This window comes from Brassica rapa, chromosome A08 (assembly GCF_000309985.2).
Source record: "Brassica rapa cultivar Chiifu-401-42 chromosome A08, CAAS_Brap_v3.01, whole genome shotgun sequence".
Lineage (NCBI taxonomy): Eukaryota > Viridiplantae > Streptophyta > Magnoliopsida > Brassicales > Brassicaceae > Brassica > Brassica rapa.
In genome coordinates, this window is record NC_024802.2 from 15548556 (window position 1) to 15565491 (window position 16936).

General features: G+C 48.5%; 1 protein-coding gene and 1 non-coding gene across 2 annotated transcripts; one reads left to right on the forward strand and one right to left on the reverse strand.

The window, feature by feature from the left end:
- Nucleotides 1-10358: 10358 nt before the first annotated feature.
- LOC108870445 lies at nt 10359-12791 on the forward strand. The gene is made up of 3 exons (XM_033278100.1): nt 10359-10596; nt 10675-10900; nt 10961-12791. The coding sequence occupies exons 1-3, from the start codon at nt 10359-10361 to the stop codon at nt 12789-12791; spliced, it is 2295 nt and encodes a 764-aa protein (XP_033133991.1).
- On the reverse strand, nt 10893-10999 carry LOC117127645. The gene has a single exon (XR_004450665.1). It is a non-coding gene; the product is annotated as a small nucleolar RNA R71 (small nucleolar RNA).
- Nucleotides 12792-16936: the final 4145 nt, after the last annotated feature.

A 16936-nucleotide genomic window follows, 5' to 3' on the forward strand; every position in this document is an offset into this window, starting at 1 on the left:
TTAGCCGCATGAACTGAACACAAATAAGTGATCTCAACTGTTCTTCGTTCATATTGATCTTACTGCCTGCATGTAACTGATCACTTATGTTGGCTCTACTCTTTTGATTTATCCTCTACTAACCGTTAGGAGATAAGTTGACATATATTAAATGAGCTTTGTATCCTTAATCAGCAGATAGATATTAGGGTATTAAATAAACTAATCAGATCTTGCATATAAGGCTTGCTATCGCGTCTTGTTCGAAGCGAGAGCTTAGGATTCAAGACCGACACGCATAGGGAACAAGATCACGATAGTGAGTTGTTCCAGTGAGTGATCTGAGTTCTAAGACTGCATTTCATCGCACTTGAATAGTTTTCCGTTCTGCAATTAACATCCGATCTGACCCAAGCCAGCTTCATTTAAATTGAGGAATTCGAAATTACCTAGGCATTCTTGTTACTTTTGTCCAATTAATTCTCAAACCCACTTGTGTTGGGGTCAAAAACGGTTACGACAATTTTAACATTCAAAACGTCCGAAGAAGAAATAAAGAGTTTCTCCGAAGAGTACTTTTCGAAATAGATTCTTCCTTACAAAAAGCTTGGCGGAAGAAAGAATCGAGACGTCCGACGAAAGCTCGAAACAGGGTCGTTACGCATCGACTGAACGTCCGTCCCGCTCGGTCGCTACGTAGCAACCGAAACATCGTCCCCGCGGTCGCTACGTAGCGACCGAACTCAGCCAAGGCTCGGTCGCTACGTACGGACCAACGATCGTCCCGCTCGATCGCTACGTAGCGACCGAACGATCGTCCCGCTCGGTCGCTACGTGAGCGACCGAGCTCAGCAAGCTCGGTCGTACGTAGCGACCGAGCCGATCGTCCGCGTAGTGACCGGAGCTCGAACCAAGCTCGGTCCGCTACGTAGCGCCGAGCGCTCGTCCCGCTCGGTCGCTACGTAGCGACCGAGCTCGAGCCGAAGCTCGGTCGCTACGTAGCGACCGAGCGCTCGTCCCGCTCGGTCGCTACGTAGCGACCGAGCTCGAGCCAAGCTCGGTCGCTACGTAGCGACCGAGCGATCGTCCCGCTCGGTCGCTACGTAGCGACCGAGCTCGAGCCGAAGCTCGGTCGCTACGTAGCGACCGAGCTCGAGCCAAACTCGGTCGCTACGTAGCGACCGAGCGATCGTCCCGCTCGGTCGCTACGTAGCGACCGAGCTCGAGCAAAGCTCGGTCGCTACGTAGCGACCGAGCGATCGTCCCGCTCGGTCGCTACGTAGCGACCGAGCTCAAGCCGAAGCTCGGTCGCTACGTAGCGACCGAGCACTCGTTTCGCTCGGTCGCTACATAGCGACCGGGCTCGAGCCAAAGTTCGGTCGCTGTTGTAGCGATTGAACCTTTCCGAACATCGATACGACACCAGTCCTTGCATTTCTCGTCAAACCTTCGAATGCTATCTCCCGAAGACCGTAGCAGCTCAGTCTATGTTTCCCGCTATTCTAATTCATCGATCAAACTTCGCGGATTAGAAACCGCGAAAACTCGTAGTAAACGTGTCGAGTCGGAAGACGGCCCAAAGGACCTAAAACACGACTCGAGGCCCATCCTACGATTTTTTCCTAACCAAAAGCCCGTGAACCACAGCATGGTTCGCGCTTGGCCCACGAGGAAGGATAAATGTCAAGTTTCCGCGGATAAATACGGAAGTTTTGAAGATAATTGTGAAGATCGGGAAAAATGGAATATCTCCATTTTTATGCTATGACGGCTTAAGGGCAGAAGAGTAAAAGCGTAAACCGACCTTGGAGCTAGTATATAAGGAGTCCTAGGCGAGGAGCAGAGGGGAGAACTTTTTCAGAGCAAACTTAGCACTTAGAGCGATTTAGGCAACTTTCCGTTTTTGTTATTTCGAGCTGCGACTCAATTAGGTTTAGCCGTCTTAGGGTTGCTAGAACTAGGAATCTCGCCGACAGCTCTCGAGCCCAGGCTTATACCTTGTTGTAACGCTCATACGCAGATTCGGAATAAGATCTACTTTGCTCTCTTTTCGATTTCTTATTTTTATCGTTGTTATTCTCGTGTTCTGATTGCTTGACGTGTGGTAATTAACAGATATCCGGGTCCTCTGGAAACTAGGGTTTTTTTAGTTTCCTTATTTAAACGGAAATCGACAGTGCGAATTTCGGTTCCCACAGTTTGGCGCTAGAAGGAGGGGGACTTACGGATCAATCTAACCCGCAAAAACCACTCAACGATCAGGAAAGACATGCGAGATTCGACGTGCGCGAATGTCATCTCATTCAGGGGGGAGAAACGGTCGATCGAGCCAAACCTCGGAACGATCTCCTTGTTATCGAGTTGACAATTCGAGATATCGACGTCGCTAGAGTACTAATCGATACCGGAAGCTCGGCCGATATCATCTTCAAAGACACTCTTGAAAAGATGGGGATCAGTCAATCCGAGATCGCAAAATGCCCAAGCCCACTGCTAGGGCTTTCGGGGGAAACGACCATGGCCTACGGATCGATTAGACTCGCTGTCAAAGCCGGAACCGTGACAAACATCACAGAGTTTCTAGTCGTCGACCGCCCCGCATCTTACAACGTTATCATGGGGACGCCATGGCTGAACACCATGCGCGCAATCCCATCAACCTACCATCTTTGCCTCAAGTTCCCGACCCCTAACGGAGTCGAGGTAATCTGGGGAAATCCAAGAGTTTCTCAGGTTTGTTTCGCCGCGGAACTAAAACGAAAGAGACCGATCCTCGAAATTACTCCTAAGAAAGCGGAGAAAGAGACCTCCAGCAAAGATACGCGAAGTCAGGATTCAGCGGAATTCTTCTGGCAATCTCGTATCTTCGCAGCTCTAGATGAAAAACGCGAGCCAACTTGTGAACCCGTGGTAACGATCTGTCTCGACGAAGCCTTCCCAGAACGCTGCGTCGAGATCGGAGCCAATCTCCACGAGCCTTTAAAAGACAGAACTCATAACCTGTCTTAAAAAGAACCTTAATACTTTCGCGTGGGCTGCGGAAGATATGCCAGGAATCGACATTAACATAACATGTCACGAGCTGAACATCGACCCAACATTCAAACCCGTCAAACAGAAAAGACGGAAGCTGGGACCCGAACGTGCTACCGCAGTAAACGATGAGGTCGAAAACTGCTTAAAGTTGGGTCGATAACGGAAGTAAGATACCCCGACTGGCTCGCCACCCCGTAGTAGTCAAAAAGAAAAACGGGAAGTGGCGAGTTTGCGTAGATTTTACCGACCTAAACAAGGCATGTCCAAAGGATAGCTTCCCTCTACCACATATCGATCGATTGGTAGAAGCACGGCGGGCAACGAACTCCTATCCTTCATGGACGCTTTCTCAGGCTATAATCAAATTAGGATGAATCCCGACGATCGTGAGAAGACTGCGTTCATTACCGATCGCGGAACCTATTGCTATGAGGTAATGCCCTTCGGCCTCAAAAACGCTGGAGCAACTTACCAACGACTCGTGAACCGAATGTTCTCCAAACAACTCGGAAAAACGATGGAAGTTTATATCGACGACATGCTTGTCAAATCCCTCAAAGCAAGGGATCACGTGTCACATCTCGAAGAATGCTTCGCACAACTAAACTCCCATAACATGAAGCTCAACCCGACGAAATGCAGATTCGCCGTGGCATCAGGAGAATTCCTCGGCTACTTGGTCACCAACCGCGGTATCGAAGCAAATCCAAAACAGATCAACGCTCTAATCGAGATGGCTTCGCCGAAGAATAAACGGGAAGTCCAAAGACTGACCGGCAGAATCGCAGCACTTAACCGATTTATCTCACGATCACAGATAAGTGCCTGCCCTCCTTCTACGACGTCCTGCGAGGAAATAAAAAATTCGAATGGACGGAAGAGTGCGAAAACGCCTTCCAACAGCTGAAGCGTTATTTAGCTACTCCTCCAGTCCTCGCAAAACCCGTGGAAGGAGAGCCTTTGTTCTTGTACATCGCGGTATCGGCAACAGCCGTAAGCGGAGTCCTGATCAGGGAAGAACGCGGGAGAGCAGACCTATTTTTTACATAAGCAAAACCTTGCTGGATGCCGAATCTAGGTATCCGTTGATGGAAAAATTGGCATGCGCGGTCGTAACATCGGCCCGAAAACTACGACCATATTTCCAATCCCACACGATTGTTATCCTCACGACTTTTCCCTTACGGACAATTTTGCATAGCCCAAGTCAATCAGGCCGATTGGCGAAGTGGGCGGTCGAGGTGAGCGAGTATGACATCGAATACCGACCAAGGACGAGCGCAAAATCACAGGTGCTCGCGGACTTTTTGGTCGAACTTCCAACGGGAGCAATAACCAACGAGGAAACCAAATTCCACCTGGCTCCTCCACGTCGACGGATCTTCATCCAAGCAAGGATCGGGTATCGGGATCCGTCTCACATCTCCAACAAGCGAGATCCTGGAACAATCGTTCAGACTGGAATTCCATGCCTCAAACAACGAGGCCGAATACGAAGCATTGATCGCAGGTCTACGTTTGGCTCACGGCTTAAAAATACGCAATCTCCACGCTTACTGCGACTCCCAGTTAGTGGCCAGTCAATTCAGCGGAGAATATGAAGCCAGAGACGAACGGATGGACGCGTACCTCAAACTGGTCCAAGGTCTAGCTCAAGACTTCGACTGTTTCGCCCTTACCCCCGGATCCCCGTTCCGAGAATGTCCAGGCGGACGCCCTCGCGGCCTTAGCATCAAGTTCCGATCCAGGACTCAAAAGGGTAATTCCGGTCGAGTTCATCGAACATCCGAGTATCGGACCCCCAGTCGTTGTCAATCTCATAGAGGGTCAAGACGACGAGGAAGAAGAGATTACGATACCACCACCATCGGAGCAATCCGATTACGGTTGTGATACCCCATGGCTTCAGACGATTCGAGACTACATTATCGACGGGCAACTGCCCGCCGAAAAATGGTCAGCTCGCAAGATCCGAACACAGGCCGCACGCTACGTAACAGTGGACGGCGAAATCTACAAGTGGAGATTCTCCGGACCGCTCCTGACGTGCCTGGAAGGAGAAAAGGCGAGGAAAGTAATGGAGGAAATACATTCCGGCTCAGGCGGCAACCATTCCGGCGGAAGATCACTAGCCGTGAAAATCAAACGCCACGGGTACTATTGGCCAACAATGATCGGAGATTGCGAAAAATTCGCACGAAAATGCGAAAAATGCCAAAGGCATGCGCCAACTATCCGACAACCCGCCGAAGTTCTTTCCTCCATCACGTCGCCTTATCCCTTTATGCGCTGGCCATGGATATTGTCGGACCTCTGCATAATTCAAAGCAAAAGCGTTTCCTTCTAGTCCTTACCGATTTCTTCTCAAAATGGGTAGAGGCGGACTCGTACGCGAGTATAAAAGACGTCCAAGTCGAGAATTTCGTATGGAAAAACATCATCTGTAGGCATGGAGTTCCTTACGAAATCGTAACCGATAACGGGTCTCAATTTATTTCCACCCGATTCGAGGCATTCTGCGAAAAGTGGAAGATACGACTCAACAAGTCAACTCCCAGATATCCGCAGTGCAACGGACAGGCTGAAACAATCAACAAGACCATTCTCGACGGACTGAAGAAACGCTTGGAGGCCAAAAAAGGTAGATGGGCCGACGAACTCGAGGGAGTCCTCTGGTCTCACCGTACCACCCCAAGGCGAGCAACGGGAGAAACTCCCTTCGCCTTGGTATACGGCGCGGAGTGCATGATTCCCGCGGAAGTAGAATTTCCCGGTGTTCGAAGAAGGTTCTTACCCGAACGAGAGGAACTCAACAATGCTATGCTCTTGGACGATCTCGACCTCATTAACGAACGCCGGGATCGAGCGCTCATCCGAATTCAAAACTACCAGCACGCCGCTGCGAGATACTATAACTCCAACGTACGGAACCGAAGGTTCAATCAGGGAGATCTGGTCCTTCGCAAAGTCTTCCAAAACACCGCTGAACGAAACGCGGGAAAACTCGGAGCAAACTGGGAAGGTCCCTATAAAATCGAAAAAGTCGTCCGACCAGGTTCTTACGAAATAGCCAACATGCAGGGCATAAAAATCCCTAGAACCTGGAATGCGATGCATCTCAAAAAATACTATCACTAAACGAACCAACTCGCAATCACTGAACTACGAGACGGCTTGATCTCCGCAAGGAGTACGTAGGCAGTTTGCCGAAAGGCAAATTCAGCTGTCCTCCCTTATTAAAAAGGGGGGAGTGGGTACGTATACTCGTATACTCCCAAAAAATCGAAAAACTTCTTACCGCACTTTTGGTGTTTTCGACTTATCAAAACATCCTCACCCGCGAAATCGCAACGAGGTCTTCGGAAATTGGTCGGCCGCTTGGGAGAATCGAACCTTTAGCATCGCGAGACGTCGCAAAAGATGCCTCAAAATTGGTTTTCTTCCGAGCAAACGAAATCTCCGCAAAAAGACACATATATGCACACATTAACATTTATTTTGCGCAAATTAATCAAAACAACGGCACACGCCACCAAGTCCGATGCTGATCACATCGAACTCACAAACGTCCTAAACAGACATAGCCATCTCATGGAGATGACTCTCTTACATCCGACACAAGGATAATAGCGCTATAAAAGAAATCCGAAATTTTGGTCTAGCACTTCCGGTCTCCGGAGAGATGCTCGATTCGTATCAAACAAGTCGTATAAGCCGAGAACTTTTCGCGGACTTTACATCGATACGAATCAGGAAGAAATCGCGACAGGAAAAACGATAGCCGGTTAGTCACCGCACAATCCTTAAACCGAAAGTAAACCTAGGTCTTGCCCTAAACCCAGCGCACTGGTCTCTAACATCTCAAAGGCATGATATCGAAAGATAAGAGATTCTTAAACCACGCCTCTATGTTTACGTTCGATACCTTCAGCGCCCCCGCAGAGTTCACATCTCGCGGAAGAACTCTCGAAACAGGTCTCGAATAAAACATTTCACAATCGAAGAAGGATATGAGACGACAACTCATCACCTTCCTCCCCACTATTCACAAATTCATAAAAACGTTATCCGATTATCATACCATAAAGCCGCGGAGCGGCAGGGATTCAAAGCCACACACGGCCAGTCCCGAAATACAAACAAGGCCGTTCAAGGCCGAAGCATAAAGACATAAAAAAAAAAAACAAATCTCTCGCAAGAGATCTAACCCAAGTCACCCTCAGAACTTACGCTCCCTCTTCACCCGCCGCCTCGTCCGAGCCTGGAGCCGCGTCGCTTCCGTTCTCTCCGACCATCGGATCTTTCCCCTCTGGGTCTTCTGGACACGTCGGAAGGAAGCAAGCGGATTTTAGGTCGGCCAGGATGAGACCGAAATCGCCATCCTCGGCCGCCATATCTCCCTTGCAGCCGGACAGTCGGGCCTCTTCGGCCTCCAAGGTCGGGGAGTCTCACTTTGGAACGACCGAACCACGGCCATCCCGCCCTCAATCGTCGCCAAAGCGAAATCCCTGCTCCGGATACACTCGAGGGAACCCAGGGAAGCAGAAATCTTCGCCAAGCGAGCCTGAAACTCCGCACGAAGGGCATCCGTAGCCTCTTGGATCCCGCGGCGCGCTAGTCCAGCGTCACTCTCGATCTGACGCTGGAGTCGACGCACCTCCGAGGATTTGGCCTTCCTGGTTTTCTTTTCCTTAAGCAAGGAACTCGCCGTCTTCCCGAGGTCCCTCTCAAGCTCTCCTATCGCAACCTCGAGCTTCGACACTTTCGCAGAGTGAGAGTCCTCGACAGCCGTCAACATAGCCTCGGTTTCGGACCATCTGCCCTGAAGCTCCACCAACTCCCCGGAAAGACGACTGGTCTCAGAACCACATTCGCTGATCATCCCATCGATCAACGATATGAACTGCGAACGGTAAAAATTCTTAAGACTAAGTCCATGAAAAGAATGCACGAAAGACGATCGAGAATTCAAACAAGAAACAAACCTTTCCGCGAAGTCCCGATGCTAGGCTCGACCCACCTCGCTGCGAAGTCTCCCCGTCACCGCTCTTGGCCAGTTTCCTCTTCCGACTCTTAGGCTGAGTAGCCTGGACAGCGCTAGGAGCACGCAATGCCAGAACGATTTCTTTTCTGGCTGGAGGCGGAGGCATAGAGTCAGCGGCCTTCTCTTTGTCCTCGACGAGGATCGGAGTCGTGGAAGATCCCGCAGGTAGGACTTGCGGGGAGGAGCCGCGACGCCGGTCCCATGACACGGGGCAACGACCTGCGAGGAAGACGGAAACTCGGAGCCAGTCTGAGCCAATTCTTTCTCGGCTTGGCGACGAACTAGTTTCTCTCGGAAAGAAAGATGACCGGCAACACAAGCCGGCACTTCCGCCGGAGAAGTTGGAACCGGAGCCGGAGAAGTGGCCTCACCCATCTCGACGTCGGAATCCTTCTTATCACCTTGGGAGGAAGACATGTTGAAAGGAAAGTTATGAAACTAGAGAGGTTTTTGGAGAAAATGAAGGAGGAAAGGTGTGAAGAAAATGAATGACAAGAGCTCACTACTTATAGAAGTATGGGTTCGGAATGTCGCCTCGACAACTTTTTTCCGCGGAGTTTTAACTGTAAATTTCGTCCAATACACTTAACCTTGTCAAAGTCATCTATCCGCCCGCTAGAGTCACAACTCTAACAGGCTGGGGGGCTAACTGTTGGGGTCAAAAACGGTTACGACAAATTTAACATTCAAAACGTCCGAAGAAGAAAATAAGAGTTTCTCCGAAGAGTACTTTTCGAAATAGATTCTTCCTTACGAAAAAGCTTGGCGGAAGAAAGAATCGAGACGTCCGACGAAAGCTCGAAACAGGTCGTTACGCAGCGACTGAACGTCCATCCCGCTCGGTCGCTACGTAGCGACCGAACGATCGTCCCGCTCGGTCGCTACGTAGCGACCGAACTCAAGCCAAGGCGGTCGCTACGTAGCGACCGAACGATCGTCCCGCTCGGTCGCTACGTAGCGACCGAACGATCGTCCCGCTCGGTCGCTACGTAGCGACCGAGCGATCGTTCCGCTCGGTCGCTACGTAGCGACCGAGCTCGAACCAAAGCTCGGTCGCTACGTAGCGACCGAGCGCTCGTCCCGCTCGGTCGCTACGTAGCGACCGGGCTCGAGCCAAAGTTCGGTCGCTGTGTAGCGATTGAACCTTTCCGAACATCGATACAACACCAGTCCTTGCATTCTCGTCAAACCTTCGAATGCTATCTCCCGTAGACCGTAGCAAGCTCAGTCTATGTTTCCCGCTATTCTAATTCATCGATCAAACTTCGCGGATTAGAAACCGCGGAAAACTCGTAGTAAACGTGTCGAGTCGGAAGACGGCCCAAAGGGACCTAAAACACGACTCGAGGCCCATCCTACGATTTTTCCTAACCAAAAGCCCGTGAACCACAGCATGGTTCGCGCTTGGCCCACGAGGAAGGATAAATGTCAAGTTTCCGCGGATAAATACGGAAGTTTTGAAGATAATTGTGAAGATCGGGAAAAATGGAATATCTCCATTTTTATGCTATGACGGCTTAAGGGCAGAAGAGTAAAAGCGTAAACCGACCTTGGAGCTAGTATATAAGGAGTCCTAGGCGAGGAGCAGGGGGAGAACTTTTTCAGAGCAAACTTAGCACTTAGAGCGATTTAGGCAACTTTCCGTTTTTGTTATTTCGAGCTGCGACTCAATTAGGTTTAGCCGTCTTAGGGTTGCTAGAACTAGGAATCTCGCCGACAGCTCTCGAGCCCAGGCTTATACCTTGTTGTAACGCTCATACGCAGATTCGGAATAAGATCTACTTTGCTCTCTTTTCGATTTCTTATTTTTATCGTTGTTATTCTCGTGTTCTGATTGCTTGACGTGTGGTAATTAACAGATATCCGGGTCCTCTGGGAAACTAGGGTTTTCTTAGTTTCCTTATTTAAACGGAAATCGACAGTGCGAATTTCGGTTCCCACAACTTGTTTCTCAGCTTAACATTGAACTCATAAGAGTAAAGAGTAAACTGGTCCTCTGGATTGAATCTCAAATATTACAACTACCACTGTTAACTTGACAGTAGCAAGGATTCATTTTTAGTGTATCAAGTTTTGGCGCCGTTGCCGGGGACTAAGCTTTTACCTTTATTTTTCAGTTTAATATTTAGTCTGAGATATCTAACTTGCTTTACTTCTTTGTTGGAACAGATGATCCAAGTGCATGACCAGTAGACATACTCGGAGCAACGCACAAGGACCACTACATCAGCTGACTAACAAAGAACTCGCAAGATTAGAAAGACAGAACCGTCAACAGCCAAGAACAACCGACACCAACATGGGTGATCATGGTAATATGGATGACCTCACTGCTGCATTGGCACTCATTCAACAACAAATGCAGAATCAGCAACAGCAGATGCAGCAGATGCAGCAAACCATCCAGAATCAGCAACAAGCTGCACAAGAGCAAGCAGCCGAGAACGCTGCGCGAGAGGAGCGTGGTGCTCTTATTGGGGAGCGAAACCTTCCGAGTAACTTTGCTACTAACCGCTCTCCCATCAATCCTCCACCCTGTACTTGACAAGATTATGAGATCAAACGTGCACTGATAGGTCTGGTATAGAAGAGCACATTCAGTGGCCTCACTTCAGACATACCAATGGACCACATAGAGGCCTTTGAGAGGATCTGCAATTTCTCTCGCTCTAATGGAGTGCCACCGGATTACGTCAAGTGCACGCTGTTCCCATTTTCTCTCGAGGAGAAAGCTGCACGCTGGCTGCAATCTCTCCCAACCGGTTCTCTAACCTCATGGGACAAGGTTCGATCAGCATTCCTGAGCCAGTTCTACCCAAAGTCCAAAACCGCGGCTCTAAGGCATAGAATCTCCAACTTCAAGCAGAAATCTGATGAACCTTTTTATGAAGCTTGAGAGAGGTATAAAGAGTACCAGAGGAAGTGCCCACACCATGGGTTTGATGACGATTACATATTGGAGGTGTTATACGATGGAGTGAGCTATGAGTACTGGAACACCCTTGATTCCTCTAGTAACGGAGACTTCATGACTCAGACCACCCCTGGTGCATTCGCGCTGATTGAGAACATGGCTTCTAGTTCACTCAACAAGAACAAGGAGCATGATCGTTCCAAAAGTGTGAACAGCATAGACGACTTAGCGGCGAAGGTGGACCAACTGCTGAAGGGAAACCAGAGCCAGGTTTTCATAATGGAAGAAGCATCTCCTGAGAAGAGTGCGGGCGACAAGGCGTTTGAAGCTAAGCAGGCAGGAGACGATCAGCAGGAAGTGAGCTACGTAAATGGACAAGGGTGGCAGCTGAAGAATTACCACCCAAACCCTAACGTAAGGAACAATCCACAACTTTTCTGGCCTAAGCAGGACAAACCAGTTGATCCGGCGCAGAACAACCAGGGCCAGTATTCGGGGTATCAGAAGATCTATCAACCCCGAACCTATGTTCTAAGCCAACCACAGAGCAATCAACCTCAGATACAGAACCACAAGAACACTCAAGTCGCTACCTCCACCCCTGTCACTGTTCCGCAAGATGAAACTAAAACCATGTTGCAGCAACTCCTCCAAGGACAACAGCTCCAAGGGAAAGCTCTGAACCAGGTCACTACCGAGATGAATACTAGAATGAACCATATGTTTGGAGACCTGAGCACCAAATATGATAATGTCGCAAGCCATATGAGACAGATGGACATTCAGATAGCTCAGACAGCCGAGAGTGTCAAGAGGAAGCAAGGTACTCTACCTGGTAAAACAGACAAAAACCCCAAGGAGTGCAATGCGGTTCAGCTAAGAAGCGGGAAGCAACTTTCCGAGCCAGAAAGGAGGAGGTTCACCGCGGCTGAGAAGGGGAAGCAGAAAGAGTCAGAACCAGCAGATGAGGGGAATACAGAGCCAGCAGTTGAAACAGGTTCGCCAGGCTCAGAACAACCAGCTGAAGCAGTGCGTCCGATTCCAGAGGCTGTTCCTCCTCGCGAATACATTCCGAAGGTCCCTTACCCTGTTCCAGTGAAGGTCACTCGTAAGGACAAAGAGGAAATAAAATGCAGGAAGATGCTGGAGGATCTAACCGTCCGACTTCCGTTGATGGATGCGATCCAGATGATGCCCTCCATGCACAGTTTTATGAAGGAATTGATCTCAGGGAAAATATCAGAGGAGAGCAAGTTCATGACGGTTTCCAAGGAGTGCAGCGCAGTGCTTCAGAACAGGCAAATTAAGAAGCAAGGGGATCCCGACAAATTTGTCCTCTCTATCCAGATTGGGAAGACAGTTTTCGCATGCTCCTTGGTTGATCTTGGGTCCAGCGTGAATCTCATGCCGTACTCTGTAGCTCTACGTCTAGGATACACGCATTTCAAACCGACTAAGATGTCCTTGGTTTTCGCAGACAGATCAGTCAAATCCCCTGTTGGTATTCTAGAGGATCTCCAAGTGAAAGTGGGGAACACCTCTGTTCCAGCAGACTTTGTTGTTCTGGAATTGGAAGAAGAGTCTAAGGATCCTCTCATCTTGGGAAGACCATTCTTATGTACTGTTGGAGCCAGCATTGATGTGCGACAAGGGAAGATTGATCTGAATCTTGGGGACATAGTTATGCAATTCGAGATGGATGAGTTGCTAAAGAAGCCGATGTTGGATGGGCAAACCTTTGAGGTCAATGAAGGGATTGATCCGCTCCAACCACAAGAAGGAATGATCGAGGAGATTCTTACCGAAGACCCACTGTAATTTGCACTGGCGCGAGCTGAAGCCGAGCAGAGTGTGGTGAACATTGATGCAGATGGATATGCCAAGATGCTTGACTCCGCGAGGAGTATGGGGAGAATGGTGTCGAGTCTAAGTCTGGGGGAGGAGAGCAACAGGAGCGAGACCACTCCATTTGGAGTGACCCCTACACCGGACCAACCAGAGGATCCCTGGAGCGAGCTTAAGGCTCCCAAGGTTGAGCTAAAACTTCCCAAAGGGCTCAGGTACGCTTTCTTAGGTCCGAATTCTACATATCCTGTCATTGTGAATGCTGAGCTGAATAATGTGGAAACTGCATTGCTTTTGTGTGAGCTTAGAAAATATCGTAAGGCATTAGGATATTCGCTAGCTGACATCCCTGGCATTTCACCTGATTTATGCATGCATAGAATACACTTGGAAGATGAATCAATGACTTCTGTCGAACATCAGAGGAGGTTAAACTCAAATCTAAAAGATGTCGTTAAGAAGGAGATAATGAAACCTCTTGAAGCAGGTGTGATCTATGCCATTTCTGATAGTAAATGGGCCAGTCCTGTTCATGTTGTACCTAAGAAAGGTGGGATCACTGTTATCACAAATGAAAAGAATGAATTGATCCCTACTAGGACAGTGACAGGACATCGCATGTGCATTGATTTCAGGAAATTAAATGCAGCAACTAGAAAAGATCACTTCCCACTCCCTTTTATTGATCAAATGCTTGAGAGATTGGCTAACCACCCATATTACTGCTTTTTAGATGGTTATTCAGGTTTCTTTCAGATTCCCATCCATCCAGACGATCAGGAGAAGACGATGTTCACATGCCCCTACGGAACGTACGCTTACAGGAGAATGCCATTCGGCTTGCGCAATCCGCCAACAACATTCCAGCGCTGCATGATGTCGATCTTTACTGACCTGATTGAAGACATTATGGAAGTTTTCATGGACAATTTCAGCGTCTATGAAAGCTCCTTTAATGTCTGTTTGTCAAACTTGTGCAGGGTGCTTAAAAGATGTGAGGAGAAACACCTCGTACTCAACTGGGAGAAATTCCACTTCATGGTCACAGACGGGATTGTTCTAGGGCACAAGATCTTCGTGAAAGGAATTGAGGTGGATAAGGTAAAGATCGAGGTGATGATGAGTTTGCAACCACCAACAAACGTGAAGGCAATCAGGAGTTTCTTGGGTCACGCTGGGTTTTACCGACGGTTTATCCAGGACTTCTCAAGGATAGCAAGACCACTCACCAGACTGCTCTGCAAGGAGATCAAATTCGATTTCAACAATGAGTGTCTAGCTGCCTTCCACACCATCAAGGGAGCTCTAGTTAGCGACCTGTTGTGCAACCGCCAGACTGGGACCTACCCTTTGAAATCATGACTGATGCAAGCGACTTTGCAGTTGTAGCAGTACTTGGGCAGCGTAAGGACAAGAAACTTCATGTGATCTATTACGCAAGCAAAACTATGGATGAAGCTCTGTGCAGATATGCTACAACGGAGAAAGAGCTTCTGGCTATTGTTTTTGCTTTCGAAAAATTCAGGTCCTACCTAGTGGGATCTAAGGTGATTGTGCACACAGACCATGCTGCTCTTAAATATCTGCTCACAAAGAAAGATGCGAAACCGAGGTTGTTAAGGTGGATTCTTCTCCTCCAAGAATTTGATCTAGAGATAAAAGATAAGAGAGGTGTCGAGAATGGGATCGCTGACCATCTGTCCAGAATGAAGATCGAGGACGACACAACTCTTGATGAGGAACACCCAGTGGAACACGTCAACGCGATTGGTCTGTGTTACGCGGAACAATCTCTACGAACCACATCAGACTGCTCCAGCATCGCGGAACAACCTCCGAGGAAGGCACCCGATTGTTCTCACATCTCGGAACATCCAGTCGCCTTGATCCAAATGCAATACCCTCACCTCCCATGGTTTGCTGAGATTGCGAATTATCTAGCTGCTGAAAAGCCACCCCTTAAGTTCACAGGAAACGACAAGAGGAAATTTTTAAGGGAAGCAAGGCGGTATGTTTGGGATGAACCGTTCTTGTACAGACAAGGCAAGGATGGTTTATTCAGAAGGTGTGTTCCAGAGGCAGATATCCCAGGAATTCTGCACCACTGCCATGGTTCATCTTACGCAGGCCACTTTGCTACATTCAAAACGATTTCCAAAATCCTCCAAGCAGGGTTCTGGTGGCCAACTATGTTCAGGGATGCTCAAGCCTACGTAGCCAGGTGCGATGCATGCCAGCGACTTGGGAACATCAGAAAGAGGAATGAGATGCCTCAGAATTACATTCTAGAAGTTGAGGTGTTCGACTGTTGGGGAGTCGATTTCATGGGACCATTCCCTTCGTCCTTCAAAAACGAGTACATCCTTGTCGCCGTTGACTACGTTTCTAAGTGGGTAGAAGCAATAACGAGCCCTACTAACGATGCAAAAGTGGCGACTAAGATGTTCAGCTCAATCATATTTCCAAGATTCGGAGTGCCTAGGGTCGTAATCAGCAATGGTGGAACACACTTCATCAACAAAGCATTTCAAGGCCTTTTGAAGAAGAATGGAGTAAAACACAAGGTGGCGACCGCTTACTATCCACAGACGAGCGGACAGGTCGAGGTGTCCAACAGAGAGATCAAAACCATCCTGCAGAAAACTGTCAACACTTCGCGAAAAGACTGGTCACTTAAGCTGGACGATGCACTATGGGCCTACAGAACAGCCTACAAGACGCCGCTAGGAACGACCCTCTACCACCTGGTGTATGGTAAAGCATGTCACCTCCCCGTCGAGCTTAAGTACAAGGCTGCATGGGCAGTCAAGCTACTGAACTTCGACATCAAGCCAGCAACCGAGAGACGCATGATCCAGATCCATGAGCTGGAGGAGATAAGGCACCTCGCCTATGAAAGCTCCAAAATTTACAAAGAGAAGACCAAGGCCTACCATGACAAGAGGATCATTGCCAGATATTTCGAACCAAACGATAAGGTCTTGCTTTTCAATTTGAGGCTGAGATTGTTCCCAGGGAAGTTGAAGTCTAGATGGTCCGCGCCTTTCACTGTTAAGGAAGTTCGACCCTACAGAGCAGTTGTGTTACTGGACAGAAAAGGCGACGAGTTCGTAGTGAATGGGCAGCGCGTCAAGCATTACCTTGCTGACTCCACTATCGCGGAGGGAGAAGAAATTCCCCTAAGCGATCCCCCATCAGCCTGATCGATTGATCCAAGTCGAGCTAATGACTTTAAACAAGCGCTTGGTGGGAGGCAACCCACTGGTCAGTACATACATTGTTTACATAGTCTGTTCTTTTTCTTTTCTAATTTATTTTGTAGGTGAAAAACAAGAAAAATCGGACTCTTCACTTAGAACAACCAACGGACTGTTCTTCTGGTAGAACAACCCATCGACTGTTCCAGGTAAGTGTTCCGAATAAAAAAAAAACAAATAATAAAAAAAAGAGGATAATTTCGGGAGCAGTTAGGGTTTTGCCTATTTAAGGCTTCACCCTTCACTTTCCCCTTTCAGTCCGCCGTACACTGATCTCCCCCACTTGCGATTTTTAAACAACCACCAAATCTTTGATTCTCAACCGTTTTAAGTGGTTTTGCTTCTCATTCGTTTGGAATCTCGAGTTCCCTCTGTTTTTGCAGATCACTTCACCAGTTTCTACAGGTAAGAGGCTCGTCAATTCCCATCCAAATCGCAAAAACTCGGTTTGCAAGTTCATTTCTAACCGCTTTCATAGATCGATTATTGTTTAACCACTTGATTTCGATCTCCCCTCGTGATGTTAGGGTTGATTTAGAATATGAACACTCTCCTCTTTCACATTTGCGATTTGAGAATGAAGCCATAGGGGTTTAGATTTCAGTTTGGATTGGTTGAAATTTGTTGAAGTGAAAAGCGGTTTGCAGTTCGCACACGGAGAGATGGGAATAATTTGATTCCATTTCTTCTGTGCGACATAATGGAACTAATGCTTGATCTTGTTTGCCTTGTAGATGGCAAGAACTAAGCAATCCGCTAAGCGAACGAGAGCCACATGCAGCACACCACCCCCGCAAGCGCAGCAACAAACTTCCGCCTCCTACCCATGGCCCCGTGAACAAGAGGGTGAACGGATTGATC